The 21,152-nt window shown below is 41.9% G+C and overlaps 1 protein-coding gene across 7 annotated transcripts in view; it reads left to right on the top strand.

Annotated features, from left to right (window-relative positions):
* The window catches only part of FIP1L1 (factor interacting with PAPOLA and CPSF1), a 46,514-nt gene extending 30,140 nt beyond the window's left edge, over positions 1 to 16,374 (top strand). For 3 of the 7 annotated variants that reach the window (XM_075566626.1, XM_075566622.1, XM_075566612.1), the window contains exons 15-17: positions 9,131 to 9,356; positions 14,940 to 15,110; positions 16,007 to 16,374. In XM_075566626.1, the coding sequence (XP_075422741.1) occupies positions 9,131 to 9,356; positions 14,940 to 15,110; positions 16,007 to 16,154 (545 nt within the window). In that variant the 3' untranslated portion in view covers positions 16,155 to 16,374. The remainder of the gene's footprint in view (positions 1 to 9,130; positions 9,357 to 14,939; positions 15,111 to 16,006) is intronic. The other 4 variants (XM_075566625.1, XM_075566623.1, XM_075566624.1 and 1 more) reach the window with 3 other exon arrangements.
* The last annotated feature ends 4,778 nt before the right edge of the window (positions 16,375 to 21,152 follow it).

Raw genomic sequence — 21,152 nt, 5'->3', positions numbered from 1 at the left:
AGCGTTACCAATGTAACTTTGAGGCACAGGGATATGGTGATGTTCTCAAGGAGAGAGGGGACCCTTTAATTCCAACCGGCTTAGCCCTCTACATAGACAGTGACATTACCACAAGCAAATAGGACAGCTGATTCAACCCCTGCAGCTCATATTCCCTGTACAGTACTCTAGTCCTCAAGGGCCACCAACAGGTCAGGTTTACAGGATATCCCGGCTTCAGCACAGGTGGCTCAATCAGAGGCTCCATCGGGACTTACTGAGCCACCTGTACTGAAGCAGGGATAATGTGAAAACCTGACCTGTTGGTGGCCCTTGAGGACTAGTTAGCCACCCCTGCAGTAATCTGTTGCTGCAGGAGTTTTTTTTGCTGTCCAGTCATCACATCCCTTGCTCTTTGCTAACCACGTTCTTGCAGTACACTGCCACATTTCGAGCCACCTGCAGCACAAACCTTGCGCAGTGATTTTGAAGGCCTCTCTTAGGGAATGTGCAATGGCTGATGTAAGGAGCATCCCCAACCATTATCATATTTCTTTGCTTAAGGGAGCAACTGAAGTATGTGTGAATCAGGGGATGTGAAAACTTTGTAAGTGGAGCTAGGCATGTAAAATGAGCTGCCATCAACAAAAAGCAAAGTATTGTGTAAGCAGCTGCATACCAACTTTTGAGTGTGGATTAATTTTTACTAGTTACGATAGATGGAAATCTCTGCGTAATGTGGTTTCGAAGTGACAGGAAGAGTAGCGAGAAAATGAGTTGGTTTATTTTGGACTTTGGCCAAGTGTAAAATGAAATGACAAATGTATCCATTTATACCCCAATGAATCCTGATATTATATGTGGGTTTTGTGATGTTGAAGGAGCTGAAAGGCAGAAACAGGTAAGCCTAAAACCTTGGTGAATTGATGTTTAGGACGCAAACTACTTCTGCTCTGGCTGAATGACTCGAGTACGGGCACTGTCGGCTCCTTGTGACCTTGGGCAAGTCACTGTAACTCCCTGTGCCTTGGGGGCACACAATTAGATTGTAAGCTCTAAAGACCAGGGGCTCATTGTGCCTGTGAAATTCTATGTACAGTACTGCATACACTGTCGGCTCTGTGCAAGAAAATACACCTATTATTACTGTTTTATGGAACCCAATACTTTTCAGTCATATTTAAACAATTTTTAGTTCCCAGTAAGGTCTCTGCTACAAGATACACATTTGACAAACCTTTTAAAATTATTCATTTTTTTTCTTCATAATACATATACATATATGCAAGTCAAAAATAAGTTTAGGTGGGATGGTCTATATTAGTTCATTGAAAAGTAGAAACTGTAGACACACACAGACACAAAAACATTATATATATATTATATATATATTATATATATAATATATATATAGCTGTGACCATGCAGCAAGCTTAAGCCTATAGGGAACCATGTTAAAAATGGTTATTGAGGCAAAAAGTGACTGTGTGCTCATTTGCATGTCATTTCCCAGAATCCCTTGCTGCAGTGGAAGTGCTGTATGCTGGGTGATAATGGGGAAAGGCGGGGTTGCAGACCTGCCTAAGACATGCAGATGAGCATACAGTTATATTTGCATATTTGCTTTCCTGTGGAGGGTTTTTGTCACTTTTTTTACTCACCATAACTTAACTCAGTATTATGGTTTGGCCTATCCCATAGCCTCTCTTGCATTCCCAGTAAAATCAACCCCACACTGATGAGACCCATCAAGGTTGAAACGGCTGTCTGTGGGTGGTTTTCTGGGTATGCACCGTAACCCTGGCTGTGCTCAAAGCTGTGACCATGCAGCAAGCTTAAGCCTATAGGGAACCATGTTAAAAATGGTTATTGAGGCAAAAAGTGACACTGTGTGCTCATTTGCATGTCATTTCCCAGAATCCCTTGCTGCAGTGGAAGTGCTGTATGCTGGGTGATAATGGGGAAAGGCGGGGTTGCGGACCTGCCTAAGACATGCAGATGAGCATACAGTTATATTTGCATATATATATTTAATTATTTATTTAACTAATTATTATTATTAGTTTTTTTTTTTTTAAGTTATGGTGAGTAAAAAAAAAGTGACAAACTCTCCACAGCAAAGCAAATGTAAATACAACTGTATGCTCATCTGCATGTCTTAGGCAGGTCTGCAACCCCGCCTTTCCCCATCACCCAGCACACAGCACTTCCACTGCAGCAAGGAATTCTGGGAAATGACATGCAAATGAGCACACAGTGCCACTTTTTGCTTCAAAAACCATTTTTAACATGGTTCCCTATAGGCTTAAGCTTTGAGCACAGCCAGGATTAAGGTGCATACCCAGAAAACCCACCCACAGACAACAGTTTCGACCTTAATGGGTCTCATGGGGTTGGTTAACTGGGTATGCAGAGAAGCTAAAAGGATGGGGTTTACCATACTGAGTTAAGTTATGGTGAGTAAAAAAAGTGACAAACTCTCCACAGCAAAGCAAATATGCAAATGTAAATACAACTGTATGCTCATCTGCATGTCTTAGGCAGGTCTGCTAAATGGTTTTTGAGGCAAAAAGTGGCACTGTGTGCTCATTTGCATGTCATTTCCCAGAATCCCTTGCTGCAGTGGAAGTGCTGTGTGCTGGGTGTCAATGGGGAAAGGCGGGGTTGCAGACCTGCCTAAGACATGCAGATGAGCATACAGTTGTATTTCCATTTGATATATATATATATATATATATATCAAATGGAAATACAACTGTATGCTTATTTGCATGTCTTAGGCAGGTCTGCAACCCCGCCTTTCACCTTTATCACACAGCACTTCCGCTGCAGCAAGGGATTCTGGGAAATGACATGCAAATGAGCACAGTGCCACTTTTTGCTTCAAAAACCATTTTTAACATGGTTCCCTATAGGCTTAAGCTTGCTGCATGGTCACAGCTTTGAGCACAGCCAGGGTTAAGATGCATAGCCAGAAAACTCACCCACAGACAGGGTTTTTTTTTTTTTTTTTTTTCCCGAGAGGGTTGGGGATTACCCTCCCCTCTTGTTCATCAGATCCCAATCCACTTCAGTGGTTCGGGTGCATGCCCTTGGACTGTCCAACCGAAGTCAGAGCCGCCCTCGGAACGGGTTCCCTGAAGATTTCAGCCCGAAAGCCTAGGTCTCCAGGGACATTGATGCCTTCCTCCGTTACATCCGTCTCTTCCTCCCTCTGGCCCGAGGCCCGCAAGGGAGTTCGCGTCATCTCCCCTCTTTCGAGGGTTGTGCGGGTGCACCCCAGCCCAGAAGGGCTGGTCACAGCTGTTTCGACCTTAATGGGTCTCATCAGTGTGGGGTTGGTTAACTGCCTATGCAATGAAGCGAAAGAATGGGGGTTTACCATACTGAGTTAAGTTATGGTGAGTAAAAAAAGTGACAAAAACTCTCCACAGCAAAGCATATAGCAAATGGAAATACAACTGTATACTCATCTGCATGTCTTAGGCAGGTCTGCAACCCCGCCTTTCCCCATTATCACCCAGCACACAGCACTTCCACTGCAGCAAGGGATTCTGGGAAATGACATGCAAATGAGCACACAGTGCAACTTTTTGCTTCAAAAACCATTTTTAACATGGTTCCCTATAGGCTTAAGCTTATATATATTTATTTTATAGATATAGCAGTTCCTCTTCTGTACTGTGTGCCAACTGGAGGGCACGACCCCTTGGGGAGGGCTAAATATTCTGTGGGGGGGCGCGCGGCAGTTATAGAGGTCCTGCACTCCCCCCCCCCCCCCCCCCCCAGGCATTTAAATTTAAAGCCGGTGGGGCCACGCGAGGCCTCTATAACACACTTACCCTCCCAGCGACGAGTCGTCGTGGTAACCCGGGGTAACGTGATGCCATGTTACCATGGCAACGTGATGTCACATGACCCTGCGTATAATTTGACGCCAAGGAGTGCAGGCAGGGGTGCGCACAGGGAAAAATTTGCGCACCCCTGCTGTATACTACTATACTGTAGCTACACAAACAATTTTTTTGTTAGTTAATTGCAACTCTGAATATAAAGCATATTGTAATTTAAAACCAGAGACATAACATAAAACACAGACAAAGCTCAGTGCACATCCAGAAAAACTTATATACGGTACAGTGCCTAAATATACATGTATAAATAACTAATAAATAAAATGGTCTTTTAGTTTAACATTTTGGCCAAATTGTTGTAAGCCCTTGAGCCAAACTTCACGGCAGACCACGTTTCAAGGGTCCCTACACTAATATAGATTCTTAATAACCTGTGCATTGCCAGGAAGAATGATTTATAATAAATCTGTCAATATAAGTTGCAAATGTTCTAAGTCTGATTGAAGCTTTTATTAACCTGTACATTACCAGGAAAAGCACTCTGTAATAGATTTGTCACAATCACACTGCATGCAGGCAAGTTCCCCTGATAGTTGGAGATGCCATGGAGTGAGCTTTTAACCATTTAAATGTGGGAGGGAGTGAGCTTCAATTGGATAGGAGGTTGCCACCCTCCAAAACAGCCAAGACTAGCTGCACAAGAATTATAAAACATACAGAACACCTACAAGCTCAAATTGAACCCCCAAAATACCCACAACATATATATAAGCATACAAGTTTCACAGAGGAGTGCTACTGAGCATGGCAATGCGTGGCAACCTCCTATCCAATTGAAGCTCACTCCCTCCCACATTTAAATGGTTAAAAGCTCACTCCATGGCATCTCCAACTATCAGGGGAACTTGCCTGCATGCAGTGTGATTGTGACAAATCTATTACAGAGTGCTTTTCCTGGTAATGTACAGGTTAATAAAAGCTTCAATCAGACTTAGAACTTTTGCAACTTATATTGACAGATTTATTGTAAATCATTCTTCCTGGCAATGCACAGGTTATTGAGAATTTATATTAGTGTAGGGACCCTTGAAACGTGGTCTTCCGTGAAGTTTGGCTCAAGGGCTTACAACAATTTGGCCAAAATGTTAAACTAAAAGACCATTTTATTTATTAGTTATTTATACATGTATATTTAGGCACTGTACCGTATATAAGTTTTTCTGGATGTGCACTGAGCTTTGTCTGTGTTTTATGTTATGTCTCTGGTTTTAAATTATATTGCCATGCTCAGTAGCACTCCTCTGTGAAACTTATATGCTTATATATATGTTGTGGGTATTTTGGGGGTTCAATTTGAGCTTGTAGGTGTTCTGTATGTTTTATAAAGCATATTGACAAGTTTTAAAGCAGCACTCCACTCAAGTTGCAGTTTTTCTTTTATTTTTCCGTAATAGGATTATAGCAGGGTTACCCCAGAGCTGAACGGCCTTAATTTCAGCTCCGGAGATCTCCTTCTTTCCGAAATACTTCCCTCTGTAGGAGATATAAAAAGGAAGAGAGCACAAAGCTCATAGTGATGTGTGTAGTTTTAATATTACAAGAAACACGGTTAGAAAGACTTGGACGTATGTCGGTTTCTGGCATATAATAGTGGTTAAAAAATGGCAGTAGAAATTATGCCGGGCTGTCCGCAGCGTCCACAATGCTTTGGCTTGGTCCTTTCGTCTCTCCTGAGGTACTTGCCCCCATCGCGTCCGGGCGGCTTGCTTCCGCGTTACGTGACTGACGTAACCACAGCGTGCCGTCCTGATGTCACAAAAGGGGCGGATCTCTCAGCGATACCGAGTGGCTCTCGCAAGTCAGCGCCTCAGTCTCAGACCTCCCAGTAGCCTCACCGCTAACAGGCCGAGTGGAGATTAACCACTATTATGTGCCAGAAACCGACATACGTCTGTAAGTGGTTCTAACCTTTTTTCTTGTAATATTAAAACTACATACTTCACTATGAGCTTTGCGCTCTCTTCCTTTTTATATTTTCTTTAGTGTACCTTGGACCCTTGGGTTGGCTCCTCAGAAGAGAGCTGCATCCTTTATTATGGATTAAGAACCTTTATTTGGACTTTCAGTTTTGTATCTATTGATTGAGGGTGCAAAAAAACACCTTTATTACCCCAAATTTTAAAGACAAATTGTCAATTCCCCATGAGCGCTTAGCTGATTTTTAGTATGAGGCAAAGGATTTTTACGCCAAATTCTTCGTACAGTACAATAGCTTTATTTATTGTCAGCAAGTATAGTTGAACTCTGTAGGAGATGCCGGTATCTCCTTCATGTTTAAATGTCCTGCATGGCGCTGGACATTTTAGCTGCCATTATGTTAACCCCACATAGCCCAGTAGGAGCTGCTTACCTGCAGAGAGATACCGAGGCAAGTATCTCTGGAAGCAGGGGGTCCCTGGAGCTGAAATAAACACAGTTCAACTCCAGAGACCCCCTGCTTCAATCGTACAACTAAACAAAGTAAATACAAAAACCATGAACTGCAACCTAGGGTGCTGCATTCTCTGCTCACTGCTTTCAGTTTGTGTGCTGCTTACTCATGCCCTTTTCTAGGTTAGGGATTCATTATAGCAGGGAATGCAAGACGTATTCATGGTATCCAACCATTGTGTGCAATAAAGGCCACACTGGAACAGTGAGATGTAGCCTCTCGTCCCCCTAAATGTTTTAACTGGGTGGTGGAATCGAATATTCTTTGAACACAAATGTTGTAACATGAAAGTTGATTCCTGAATTGAAACAAATCCATTTGATTGCACATTACATCTCAATCCCCAAAAGACTCTGAACATCTCGTTGACATCATGACAAGTCAAGGAAATTAGCAGGCCAGCAAATCCAGCTGCTTCTTGCTTTTTCTGGCTGCCTGCCTTGGACAAGCAATTTTATTTTTTGGCAGCTGTATACTCTAGGATATTAAACTTCTTAATTTTAACTCTTTGTTCTTATTTCTGTCTCACTAAACCACTTTTATATCAGTATGTCACTGTGTATACGTACACACACTCGGTCCAGAACAGGACACATACTTTTCCGTAGCACGTAGATGACCTGCAAAGTGCGTGCGTCCATGTATTAGGAATAGAACAAAAGGCAATCTCAATATAAATTAAGGTAATATATAATAGTCAACGTTTCGGCCTTTAATCACATTTTGATAAAGGCATATTTGCACGTTTGCACCTAGTATGAAATCAGAATATGAGGTTTGTCTTACTTTCCCTTTTCTTAAAATGAGACGATTTGGTGGTTGCACTATATTTAAGCCGGACTATAAGTGCTAGGTAGAATTCCTCCATGACTGAAATCCATCTGTAATAAAAGTGTCTGACAGCTGAAGCTTTTTATGTTTTTAATGGTGCTTTTGGAAATGTTCCCAGTCTCCTTATTGGCGTTATACTTGTAAATATTGGGTGCTAGTTAATCGCAAGTTACTACAAAATGGTGAATAACTCGTTAAAATTGTTTCTACACTAGCGACATCATATTGATTAGGTATCTTAATGGGCCCGGTTTTGCCTTGCTTTCTGTTTCGCTTTATACACGCCAAGATGAGTATTCAGCTCCTATCAGATGTTCAGAGTAATATAATATATTATGTAATATAAGATCTTCATAGCATTGTTTCAAACAAAAAAAAGGGTCAAAATGTTACTCTTCCCCCCCCCCCCCCCCGCTCTGAACTGTTGTTTTAGATATGCTGTATGTACTGTACACGCACATATACGCGCGCGCACTTATACAAATATACACACACTTTTTATGCACACATGGTAAGGTTGAAAAAAGACACATCATGAAATTCAACCTATGCTAAATTTAGACAAGATACTTTATCCTATATTTGTACTTGCAGTATATTGTTCCAGACGAAGGCAAACATATATATGTACGTGCGTACGTACGTGCAGTATCTGACATATGTTGGGAGCATCCTGAAAATGATCATATTTAATATTTCTTTGCATGATGAGTAACTGTGGTATGGGGGATGTGGAAACTTTTTACGGGGAATTAGGCCTTTTAAAAAATAAAATAAACACAGCTGCTGTCAACAAAAAAGCAAAGTAGTTTGTAAGCAGCAGCCGCCGTGTGCGTGCGCCCGTGTATACATATACACACACGCACACACATATATATACCCGCACACACATACACTGAGTGCTCCATATATCATTTCTATTTTAATTAATATGAAAGATATAGAAGTACTGTATATAACATAATAAAAATATACAAATAACTTGGATATATGGTATACAAAATTGCATGATTAGAACCAGAAATAGAAGTATTGTTGAGTCCTGTCCTACATTATATATGCGGGTGTAATTGCTTCTCGCATCAAGCATACAAAACTCAACAATACTTCTATTTCTTGTTGTAATCATGCTATTTAGTATACCATATATGTGAGATTAATATATTTGCATTATTTTATATACTTATATCTTTCATATTAGTTAAAATAGAAATTCTATATGGAGCATGCGCTCTTCCTTTATTGTTTTTAGGTGGTAACTGAGTAGGTTTAAGCCCCTTGTAGCTGCTTCGTCTCCATTTTAACCCATATGGTACTTCATCATTTTTGTATATACTCTGATTTGATGTGGTCTATAAATTGTATTTATTTTTAATCAAATATGTATATTGTAGTTTTTCCCCTTGTAGAATACTTGCATTAATATCAATTGCACACTTGTTTGTGTGCATGTCTGAAGCAACATCTCCATCCTCTTATGTAGCAAGATTTTAGGCATTCAGACACATTTCAATTAAAACCCAATTATTTTTCACAAATTATTTAATGATATATCACCATTCACATAAGTGATATTATTTACAATCTACACATAAATATGTGATAAAGTTGTGTTTTTATTGCACATTTTATACATATATTTTATACTTTAACACTATTTTCTAGAATATTTAGGTTTCGTTTGTGTGATCATTTAGTACTATATCGCTAATCAATTATCTATCACTATCGGGTGAACGGTCAAGCTCTGAGTTTGTGTGTTCCCTGTAATGCTAATTTACCTAAAAACTTCTTGGAACGGTGAGACGTAGCTGTCCGTGTTTCAGCAGCTTCCTGTGTGAATGCACCACACAGATGGCAATAAAAACATTAATAGTTGTCACAAGCTTTTCCCCTTTTTCCACTAATGTGCTTTATTATTTCATGAATATATCGAACTTTTTCATTCATGGCCTTTTGCTGTGTTTTGTTGCAGTTTCTTTCCCCCACATTCCTGGTTCTGCTAGTCCATGGCCCAGTCTGGTCGACCCCGCCAAACAGTGGGAATACTATCCTAGAAGAGAGAAGGATCGAGACCGCGAGAGAGACCGGGACCGCGAGAGAGACCGGGACAGGGAACGAGAGCGTGAACGTACCCGGGACAGGGAACGGGAGCGGGAAAGAGAGCGAGACCACAGCCCAAGTGCAAGCGCTTATAATAGGTGAGTACTTTGTTGTTAGGTTTTGATTCTGACCTGTATTCAAGGTATACTTTACAGAAACTATCTATTAACTGAAACCCGCAGAATAGAATGCGACTGAGTATGCTCACTTTGCAAGTCAGGGGCGTTAATCGGAGTCCTCCTTAAAGGTGCAGGCTCACCTAAGACTACATTACACTTACGACAATTAACGTTAAAACCTAGTTGATCCTTTTATTGTTGGTTATTTAGATTAAACCCTGTATGTGTTTTCATTTTTACAGTCTGGCAACTTTTCCTTTGTTTTCTTTTTGTAAAGCGACTTTGCATGTGGGTCAGGGGGATTACTGGCCAACTCCAGTCCTGAAGGGCCACCAACAGGTCAGTTTTTTGAGATATCCGTGCTTCAGCACAAGTTGGCTCAATCAGTTGTTGACTGATCCACCTGTGCTGAAGCAGGGATATCCTTATAAGCTCACCTGTTGGTGGGCCTTGAGGACTGGAGTTGGCCACTCCTGGTCTAATGTGCTCTACCTCAGTGGTAACAGTAGCTGATGCCTCCTGACTCAGTAATGACCAGCTAGGAGTCTAGCAGGTAAGAGACACCACAGATCAGGCCCATTAAAAAAAACTTTCAAGTTTGTGAAATTGTTACTAACATTTCCAGGGTGAACTTTAAACAATTATTTCATGTGTGTGTACATTTACCCCAAATTTGATTGGTGACTCCATATACCTTCATTTGTGACCTATTAAACATTGCACTTGAATTGGTCCTGTGTCAGTGAATTGGACCTCTGCAGAAAGTTGCTACTCGTGCACCTTGAGAGAGTCCTTTTATTAGGCAAGGTCTCCACAAATCCTACATGCGCAGAATTACCAGCATGAGGCTTATTATATATTCAAAGAAGACAATCGGGCTGTTTTTTGGCCAAATCACTGAATTCAATGGGGAATTTCGGTCCAAAATGGACAATCGGCCATTTCTGCGGATATAGAATAAGCTGCTTTGTCATCAGGAGATTGTGATCCAGTCCTCATTCCTTATATCCCTGTTTGTGAAGTGTCGGGGAATCAGAATGCCATGCAGTCAGTTAGAAAACAGGGATCTGTTTGAAACATGACATGAAGTTAGGTTAACATTGTTTACTCGTTGAGTTTATCCAACCCTGAATCAAGGAATGTGATGGGTGAATGCTCCGCATGTCTAGTTCTGCCTGCCGGCATGTGATATGTTTGGGTTATTTTGGAGAAGGAGTTACCAAGAAGCCAGTGTTACCATCATGCCCTCGCTAGTGCCAAGAATTCTTTTGTATTACCACTGTTTAGATTATTCTCAGCACAACAAAGTGTGTGCGTTCTGAAATCTTTATCTGCTACTCCTATAAAAGCAGCTACTGTAGGCAAGAAACGGCATCCAGTCCGATTTTAACATTTTGTATTAAACTGGAGCCTATCCTGTTTTTAATTTAATTCTCTGTTGCTGTGTTGTGCTGTCCGTAGTCTAAGTGCTCCATGTGGCGTTCGTATTGACGAAAAGAGTGATAACAAACTCTGCTGCCAAGCTTCATTTTCTTTCCCCCTTTCCCCCCCTCACTCGTTACTCTTGTTTATTACGACACGTCTCGAGCGATTGCAGAAACGAGTCCTCCACCTCCCCCCCCCTCGAGTTGTTGGAAGGTGTTCATATGGTAGTCATTAACCTGATTGAATGGCAGAAATGGTTTGCACATTGCTTTGTGGAGGCGCTAGGAGTCAGTGTTGCCTTTATTATGGGAGATAAATGTCCATTGCATCTGTATTTATAAAAGTTTTTTTTTTTTTTTTTTTTAAGTTTGTGGCATTGGCTAAATGCAGCATATCAACATGTAGATTAAATACTAGTAACTAGCACGTTTTTGTTTTTGCTCTGTAGTTACAGCGTTCTGGCCCTGTAAATGGCGTGCGTTTTGTGTTACAAATTACAGGGCGAGTGTTATGGAGTCTAGAAACCATTTGCACATCTGCTCAACAGGAAGCGTCATTGGAATCCAAAAAAGGAAGGCGGCCACTTAACCCCTTTTAGTGCGCGAGGGCCCTGCAAAGTCTCGCGCTGAAAGGGTTACGTTTGGGGGGGGGGGGGACTGTAGTTTGGAGTTGTAGCTTAATAGTTTCCAGACCAAGCCAAGTCTCTGTGCTGTTGCCAGCTATGAAAACATAGAGGCGATCTACGGGGAGGATTCATTTCTTTTTCTTTGTGTTTAAATTGTCCGCTCTCCTTGCTGCTGCCATATGGCTTTTTCTGAGTGAATCAGCCTCTCTAGTGATTAAAGACAGCCATGGGGATATGGGCTGGAGGAGCTGCAGTTTGGTATTACTCACTGTTCAGCTGTATGCTGTTCTTTGGTGTTGCATCCATACATTTCCCACTTCAATGGATTTATTTTGAGAGAGGCCTGCAGTTATCCAAAACACCCAACGCTAAAAAGAAATGTACCATATGTGTGTATAGTTTTATTTAAAGTGAGTGAGGCGTATAGGCAGTGTAAAATACAGATAAATCAGCATGTTTTTTAGTCTTTTGGGGGAAAGGTGTCTGCCTACCCTCCGCAATATTGCTTTGGCATGTCCTAATTTTTTCATATCCATGTAGATGTCTATTTAGGTTCTTTGGATAGACCCCAAAATGGCGGCATCTTGTTTTTTTAAAAAAATTTTATATATATATTTCACGATCATCCGTGTACTTTTGTTGGAAGCAGAATACATGGGGATAGTTTTGCAATGTAGTACTAAGCACTATGTAACAAAAAAATACGTTAGATACGAAAACATTCAAATCTTTTCAACACTGGTAAACATGATTTTAGATGATTTACCTTCAAACACGTCTAGAAAGAATAATAGAGGGAAGCTTGCAACTGAAAACTGCATTTAGCCAACATGATACCATCTCTACCCCATCTGTTGTTGTTCTCCTATTGTTTCATTAAAGACAAATTCTTATGTAAAGTGCTGCACAGGCATTGCTGGGCTAGCAGTAAAGGGGATGCATGAGAAGTTGAGTAGGACTGTTTCTGGTATTGCACAATGATTAGGGATCATATTCTGGTTTTGTACGCGGTATAATCCTCAGACGTGGCTAACCATGACAAGTGTTGTGCCAGGCTGCTCTCTGATTTAGCAGAACTAGACAGCGTTATATAGTGTTTCATATCGAGATCCAAATTTGTGTTAACAGCAGGCGTCTGAGTTCATGTAAACATTTTAATAGGGCAAAACATTTTGATTTCCATCTCAAATAACCTTCTCAGAAGCGAAGAGGTGAAATATAAAAACCCTGATCACAAGGCACCCACCCAACAAGTGGTAAAATGCCAGCTGCATAACATACACATGCAATCAAATGGTATAAGTGCCTTTTTATGTGGCTCCAAGAAAAGTGCTGGATTTAAATTGTACGCTAGATGTGTTGCATTGTTACTGCTGCCCTAAATGTGCTGCCAGAGGTGTTTGTAGCACCCTGTGGTGTATTGCAGGCAATGGCACGTGTAACAGGGTCCATAGCAGCTAGATTTTCTGTGATTTTCTGTGAGAAATGGGTGTAACAAGTGCACTTGCTGGATGTGAGGAGAGAGAATCACCTTTGTGATTTCAGGGCTCCTGTGTGACTTCACTGTTGTGGGGTGAGGGTCTGTTTGCAGGGGAACCCTTCATTTTTTTCAGCTTAAAGTGCAGTCCCACATACAGATGTAGCAGCTGTTATTGCTTCCGCTGGTGTGTCTCAGCGAGACACACAGCATGCCAGCGGGAGCAGCCACCATTGTAAGTGGATTAGACGCATGGAAAAGGGCCGAGGCTAATGCACCAGCGGGCAACAGAAGTGTGCGTGTGTGTGTTATAGTATTTATGTATGTTTTGGGGTTTGATTTTATAAAAATCCTACAGATAGCCCTTAAACAGTAGAGAACCATTATTTAATAGTAGAGGAAATGGTGGCTATGTGAACTACAGAGTTTTGCAGGATGGAAAATAATGTTGAATCGGTGTAAACCACACACAATGGGGATGTGAACAAATTGTGTTTTTTGTATGGTTAAACCTTTGTGGTTTGTAGCCACACTCTTTCCCCTCTCTTCTCATTGTGGATTAAACATGTCTCTCTGCTGGTAACAGGTTCATCATCTCTGCAAGTTCAGTCCTTGACCTCCCGATTCCAACTACATGTTACAAATCTGTGTCTCTTCTCCAGTAACTTCTTTTACATCCCAGGAAAACCTCCTCCTCATTCCCCTTAGTGTTGGTGCACACAGCTCAGCTGCTTTTACTTAGCGACTTTATTTACATTTTATTGCAGATGTCGTACTTAAACAAGGGATATAATTAAAGCTTTGTTCTTCTCCTTAGCCTAAGGGAGGATGCTTCTACTGTTGTTCAAAGTTCTGTTGTACCAATTTACAACTAGAAGAAAAAAGTGACAGTTGTAATTGTTTCTGACCTGTAATGAGATGGCCTCCTTTTAAATGGTGGTGATTGTTAATATTTGTGTTGCTGTAAGGCCCTTCTTGCATGGCAATGTGACCTGTTCTGCATTGACTGAGCATATTTGGCACGACTTTCGGGTGTGATCATTCACAGCAAAGGCTGGAATAGATCAAACTGTTGTGCATTTAGGGAGTCTTACTCCCATCTAGGAGGTGATCACATACTTGCAAATCCCTAAAGAGACATTTTGCTACCTCCTCATTCTCAATGTTTTCCACTTCTGCTACATCCTTCTGATTTTGATATGCAGTAACCCTTCGTGTTAATTAAAAAGCTTTTTTTAAATTTTTTGATAGGGGTTTGACAAGGCAGTCGAGCAACTTTGTCAGTGGTCATTTTAAACTTGGCAAACCTCCTCTCCCATTGGTGTATACCCTTTGTACCGAGGGGCGCCAGTGTTGACATCTGTAGAGGAATGTGAAAGAAACAAAACATGACCCGCACGTGTCAAACTTTCAAAAGCTCCTCTGATCCCTCGCCCCAGCAATGGAAATAAATAAATGCATGTGTGCGGCGGAAATTTAAGCTAACACGGTCCATAAAAATTGTTGGTACAGAAAAACCGCTCCAATGTGGTGTAGTCTTCATAGTTGTTGCACACCTTTTTTTTTTATTTATTTAAAAAGAAGCCCTCTGCAAACTGCGCTTGTACTGTCGCTGGAAGTCCTCCAATGTGCGTTTTATACTGTAAGCGCTGCAGTCATGAGATTCCTTTCTCCCAATGTTTGCTTTTATTACCTGATGCACATTTACCTGGCTTGTATTCTGTTTCATAAAATGCTGTTCTTATTTGCCCCAAAAGACATAAACATGTGTTCAGAAATGCACACTGAAGGGTGTGATATAGCTAAGAAATGGACTAAATAAAAATTGTGCTATTGCATGCAAAGCTTGTAAAAACCCAGCGTAATATTTAAAATCTGCAAATTACAGCATTGTTTGAAAGTATAAAACTGCTAAAGGAAGCTTTAAGAAAGTAAACTGCCATGTTTGCATATTTGTTAAGCCTTTGTTGAGGCAACCTAATGCTCATTTCACATACAACAAACAAAACCTGTTGTTCGGCGTTTGGTGTTTCAGCGCCGCCTTGTTTTCCCCCCACAGTGAAGAAGAGCGTTTCAGATACAGGGAGTATGCAGAGAGGAGCTACGAACGTCACAGGGAGAGGGTCAGCAGAGAAAAGGAGGAGAGGCACAGGGAAAGGAGGCATCGAGAAAAGGAGGAGTCCACCCGGCACAAATCATCTCGGAGGTAACATTTTGTAAATGAAGACATTCCAAATGTGATGAGCTGTAGGGGCTGTGCTTATTTCAAATAGAATACAAGCCAATGTCTTTATGTTAAGCTACATTTTAATTAGTTTTTGTATTTTGTTATTATTATTTATTTGGTATTGACATAGTTACCATGAGCTGCATTTTAGTAAAAGATGAATTTCTAGTAGTCAGTCCTTTTCTAGTTAATGTTTAGATTTTGTTCTTGGAGCCCATGTTGGCTTGATAAACATTTATAAAAACGATTTGAAGAATTCTATTTAATTCCTTCCTGACTTTTCAGGAAAACCCTGTGTTGGAAGTAGGGCTTTTAAGTGTATCTTATTGCTAAAGAGCGAATACAATTCTAAGTTCTGTATAGACTCACTAGAGCCTATCCGTAACTTTGGCAGTTCTCTGAAATGCAGCCATTGGTTTAGCTTCAATACCTTCAGGAGAGGTCTGCGCTGCAGGACTCTTCCGGCTTTGGTGGTCCTAAAAGATGAGTTGATTTACTTTTTTCCCAATGCTGGGCTGACTACAAGTGTAACTTCAGAGTAGACAGGCAAACACACAGCTTTGCAGAGCCTTGCAATCTCTTGCTTGCAAATATCAGTTAGGTATCTCATTGGGTGGTAATGTTTAATTCATTATAATTACTCCATTATAACATACTTTACGAGTCACATTGATGCACTGAAACGCTACGGTAATAGTCATGCAGTTGGATTTCACCGATGATTAGCAAAGCAGAGACTGATATAAGAAGTAATATCTTTGTCTTTGGGTCTGGCTCAGACGAGATCTCCTCTTCTGATGTAACGGGAGGGTCTTTCCATGAGTGATGGGTTCAAGTAGATTGATCACTGTACTGATATCCTCCCTCTCTGTTAGCAGCAGCAGGCGCCGTCATGAAAGTGAAGAAGGTGACAGCCACAGAAGACACAAACACAAAAAATCCAAACGAAGCAAAGAAGGGAAAGAGAGCGGCGCTGACCCTGCCCCAGAGCCCGAGAGTATCGAGACCGCAACTGCCGATTAGGCATGTGTGTCCCGAGTCCAGTGCAGAGCCTACTACCAGTTTTACAAAGCTTGGATTGCAGTTCAGGAGCCATAAAATGATTGCTAGAAAGCTCAATATTTTTTTTTTCTCCAGATATTAAAAACAAATTTACTCTTAAAATTGTTCTGTAGCATGACCTTGTTTAAATTTTTCTTTTTGTATTTAGTTTTGTTTCAGGGGAAATAAAGAGTGAATTTTTCATGTTGAGGTAATTATTCTGTCGGCTTCTGTCTTGCAGTCTCTTTAGTTAGTAAAGATCTGACACTAAAATATTCATGCTGCCGTAACTCCGACATTGAAATAGTGATAAGTACTGATTTCTGAAGTGTCTGGGTAAGCGAGTTACAGTAAATGAACCAAGATTTGTGTCAAATTTACTGCGCTATCAAATAATTTGCTGGAATTTTGTTTTGCAAGCAAATATAACTTTAGTTAGTCACTATTTGTTTGCATCCAGTATTATGTATGTCTTTTTATAGCGCCATTAGTGTACATAGCGCTTCACATTAGTACTACACGTGCCAATCATATAAATAACAAATAATACAAATAACACCATGGGAATAAGTGCTTCAGACATAAAAGTAACATTTTGGAAGAGGAGTCCCTGCTCCGGGGAGCTTACAATCTAATTGGTTGGGAGAACGTACAGAGACAGTATGAGGGCATTCAGGTAAGTGCACCTGCTGGGTGCAAAGCTTTATGTATCGTGTATAGTAATAGCCACGGTGCAGCTCTTATGCTTCTTTAGGCAAGTGGGTCTTAAGGGTGTATAGAGAGGGTGCTCGTTGGGTATTGAGGGGAAGGGCATTCCAGAGGTGCGGAGCAGTCAGTGAGAAGGGTTTAAGGCGGGAGTATTTATGATAGTTTTTCCAGAAAAGCTTCCATAAACACAAGGACATTTTTAAATATAAGCCACTATTTCTCAAGCACAGTACCTTACGGTCCCAGACTCTCACCTAAAGGGTTTCCCATAGTAAGCCAACATTTTGTGTTTGCACATTTTATAATCTATCCTTTAATGTATTTGTTATGATCACATTTATCATATGTTAAATACCTGAATAAAGCAAAATGTGATCTTTGCAGTTGCATTTCCAATTAGTGTATCAGTTTTATAGCAACTTTAATGAACATTAGTGATGGTAAGCTATTGGAGTACAGCCGCAGCACAAACTTGTTAAATACTTGAAGTCACTATTCAATGCGCTGTACAACTGGCCCAGTGCAGGAAATGAGATCACCTGTTTAAATGAATTGAACTAAAATACACTCCAGCTCGGAGAAGCGACTTCACAGCATACTGTATAAGGAGCAACCAGACTAATCTTGCTCTTCTCTTCCATTTCTTGTCGCCCAAGTGTATAAGATTGATCCATTTTATTTTGATAATACTGATCAACATTTGATTAACTTGTTTGGCTTGTTTATTTCCTCTTTCTGATGCTTTGACACCTAAAGTATTCTAATTTGTGAAAGAACATTTGGATACCAGTCCTAAATTCTTATTGAGAAACTGTTTCTTTGTTTCATAAAGTGATCTTGATGCATATGATGGTATGTTGGTTTTGTGACAACGGTTTCCATGCACAGGGAACATGTATACAATATTTAGAGTTTTTTTGGCACAGTGTGTGCCAACAAGGTAAGAGGTGGGGGAATAAAAGAAAAGCACCACAAATATGCATCTAATGGCAAAGTAAAAATGTAATCTGCGCGAAATATCAATTATACAAATGGATGGGAGAAATAAATCTTTGTGCTGACCAATGAAACAGGTCCAGTGAATGTAAAATGTGAATGAGTGTAAAAAGATTGAGACCATCTGTATAATGAGTGAAAAGGGGATAATATAGAAAATATGAATGGCAAAAAATAGACAAGTCAAAAAATTGCCCTACGCGTGAAAATAAATGGCAAAAGATTAATAGTTCCAGTATGAAATCCAGTGATGAATGTTCAAATAATTCTGAGTAAATGTGATATTTTATTTTCCTCTCAAAGGGTCTTGGGTTAGTTGCAGCTTCAAAGGACACTGACCAGGTCCAAATAGGTATGCTCCGATAGTGTGATAAAAAAATATATATATATATGTATATATATATATATATATATATATATTTAAATGAAAGAGAACCCTTACAGTATATTGATAAATACTGGGCAATCCAAAATATAAACTTCACATTTGTAACTTCATAGGAGGATAATACTGATGGATGTGCTCTTAGAATGTGAATAAGGTAAAAACAGCTCATCTGGCAGTAAAAGTAGCATCTCTTGGGTAGGTTCACAGTCCCGCTTGGAACGCCGCCCACCTTGTGCGTGACCCTGATGATAAGCTATGAAATGTGTTGTTCGTTTCAAGCAATGTCGTCGCGCAAGATGGGTGGAGTTTATTATGCATGCTTTTGTAATGCTCTAAAATTGGAATGTCTGCATTTTTATATAGTTACACGAAATAGTCACACCAAGTCTGCTGCTTGGTCTGAGCCTCTGAGATTAGCTTGTGCTAACCCCATAAGCATTTCCAACCGGTCCCTGAGAGGTACCACATAATGTAGCCAAGAAGCATCGGTATTGGTAGTCTCCCCTTCCCACCCCTAAGTCAAGAGGTACCTCTCGGCATGCAAACAGCAAGTGCTGTAAGTGAATCTTCCACTCTGTTCCTTCAACCTCTATAAATGCTCGAAGCATCTGCTTCTGGGTCCCATTGAACCTCTCGCATAAACTGTTTGCCTGGGGGTGATAGGGGGTGATAAGGGGTTGTGCGCTGGTGCATCACCCCACACATCCCAGAGACCCTGTAACAATTCACGCATAAATTGTGACCCTTGATCAGTCAGAATCTCAATAGGGCAACCTACTCTAGTGAAAATAGCTTACATTGCTTCTGCTCCTGCCCTAGCATTGATGGTGGCAAGTGCCACAGCCCCAGGGTTCTGGATAGAAAAATCTACCCCCCCCGTAAGGTATGTAACACTTGCCAGACCAACTGGGGGTCATGAGGGGTCCCACTATGTCTATAGATACCCCTGAGAAAGGTTCCCCAATAACCTGTAACGGGTTCAGGGGTTCCTTCACATGATCACCTGCCTTGCCTACCTGCTCGCAGGCATCCCTGACGTGGCAGAACTCTGCCACAGCCCCTGATGCCCCCAGCCAGTAGCAATGCTGCAACAGGTGGGCTCTCATCTGAGAGAACCCCTGATGCCCCACTAGTGGCATGGAGTGGGCTACTTGTAACAACTGTTGCCTATACTCCCTCGGAACCACTAACTGTCAACCAACCAGTCCAAACCCTATCTGAAGCAGGAGATACCGGCTCTCTATACCAGAGCCCACGGTGACAAGAACTGGCCTGACCCACTGCCTGAGTTAGCCTCCGACGCCCGGAGCCTTATGCTCTCCAAGCTAGGATCAGCCTTCACCGTTTCCCTAAACATTTTCCCTAATTCCTGCCACCCACCCTTAGTCTCTAAATCAGGGGGAATAGGAACATGTAAAGGAGAAGGTAACAGGAGCCAGTTCTGCCGTAAACACACATGTAACATGCCCCAGGTCATTGCCAAGGAGGACTTCCGCATCTAGCCCGGGCAATACCCCAACCTCCCTCATGCCACGTCTGGCACCCAAATCCATAAAGATATGGGCAACCTGGATGGACTGCAGCCCATCATCAGGCATGAGCATCTGCATCCCCGGTCCGGGAGGCAGATCATGTGCCTGCTGTACATCACTAGATAGCACCTTGACTGGTGCAAAATGATGTCCCTCATTCTTCGCTGTTGGTCTGCTGGGGGAAAGTGCACATCTCTCTGTGGAAGTCCCCCTCTGAGCTGGTTAGATGGCTGTACTTGGCTCCTCTGTGTGTGCCATTCGCACATGGGCGGGCGGCCTCATAGCTGGAGAACGTTGTCCCTGATGGGGTACATTGGACCTTGCACGGTCCTGACAGACTGGCTTTAACTAACCAATCTTGTGGGACTGAGAGCACCACCACCCCCTGGCTACCCTCTGCAAACTTGGGTGCACTTCCAATTGCTGCAGACTTTACAATCAATTGAGGTGTGCTCTTGGCTGCCCTGGCCAGTGTGGCCAAGTCCTGGGCAGCCCTCCTTTCCCAAAGGGCGAGAAGTGCGGCAATTCGGGGCGTAGAGAGACCACTAGCCTCTGGGGCTACTGTGGCTGCACTCCCTATAACCGGCCCTTCACCAATGTCTGTGTTGGTTCCCGCTCCCTGCCCTTGTCCCTCCACCACCACCAGGGCTGGAATGTCCTCCTGCTCCCTGGCTGGACTAATGGGTTCTGCAAATGCAGGTGAGCTTTTGGCTGCCCTGGCCAGTGTGGCCATGTCCTGGGCAACCTCTCCCCAAGAGGCAAGGACCGTGGCAAGTCCAGGTGTGTAGAGTCTGTTAGCCCCTGGGGCTACCCCTGCTTCATACCCTGGAACCAATTTTTCAACAATAGCCATGTTGATGCCCGCTCCCTCCCCATGTCCTTGCATCTCCCTCAGGGCTGGAATACCCTCCTGCATCCTGGGTGGACTGGGGCTCATTGCCATGGCAGCTGAGGATGTCCCCTCCTCTGGTGAAGCCATGCTTGCTTCCTGTGATTCCCATGTCTCCTGGAGCAAGGTCTTTGCTCCTCTGTCCATCAGTACCCTGCAGCTCTCACACCAGGCAACATATCTGGTTCGGTAAGTAAGTATAGATATAGGATAAAGTATCTGTCGTCTGAATTTAAAGGAGACTATAGGTGGAACACCACTGCTTTAAAGAAAAAGTTTTACAAGGAGTTTACATTTGGTGCTCACCTTCCGTTGATCCTGGCGTCCCAAAGCTGGCTCCAAAGTAATAGCAAGATAGGAGAAAGGAAGAGGCACACAAATTGTAGTGGAATCAAATGATTTCAAATGTATTAATGCATCAGAGCTAACAATGGTAACGTTTCAGGACAAGCAGTCCCTTCCTCAGA

This window comes from Ascaphus truei, chromosome 1 (genome assembly GCF_040206685.1).
Source record: "Ascaphus truei isolate aAscTru1 chromosome 1, aAscTru1.hap1, whole genome shotgun sequence".
NCBI lineage: Eukaryota > Metazoa > Chordata > Amphibia > Anura > Ascaphidae > Ascaphus > Ascaphus truei.
The sequence above is the reverse complement of the archived record's forward strand: the minus strand, read 5'-3'. Positions and strand labels throughout refer to the sequence as shown.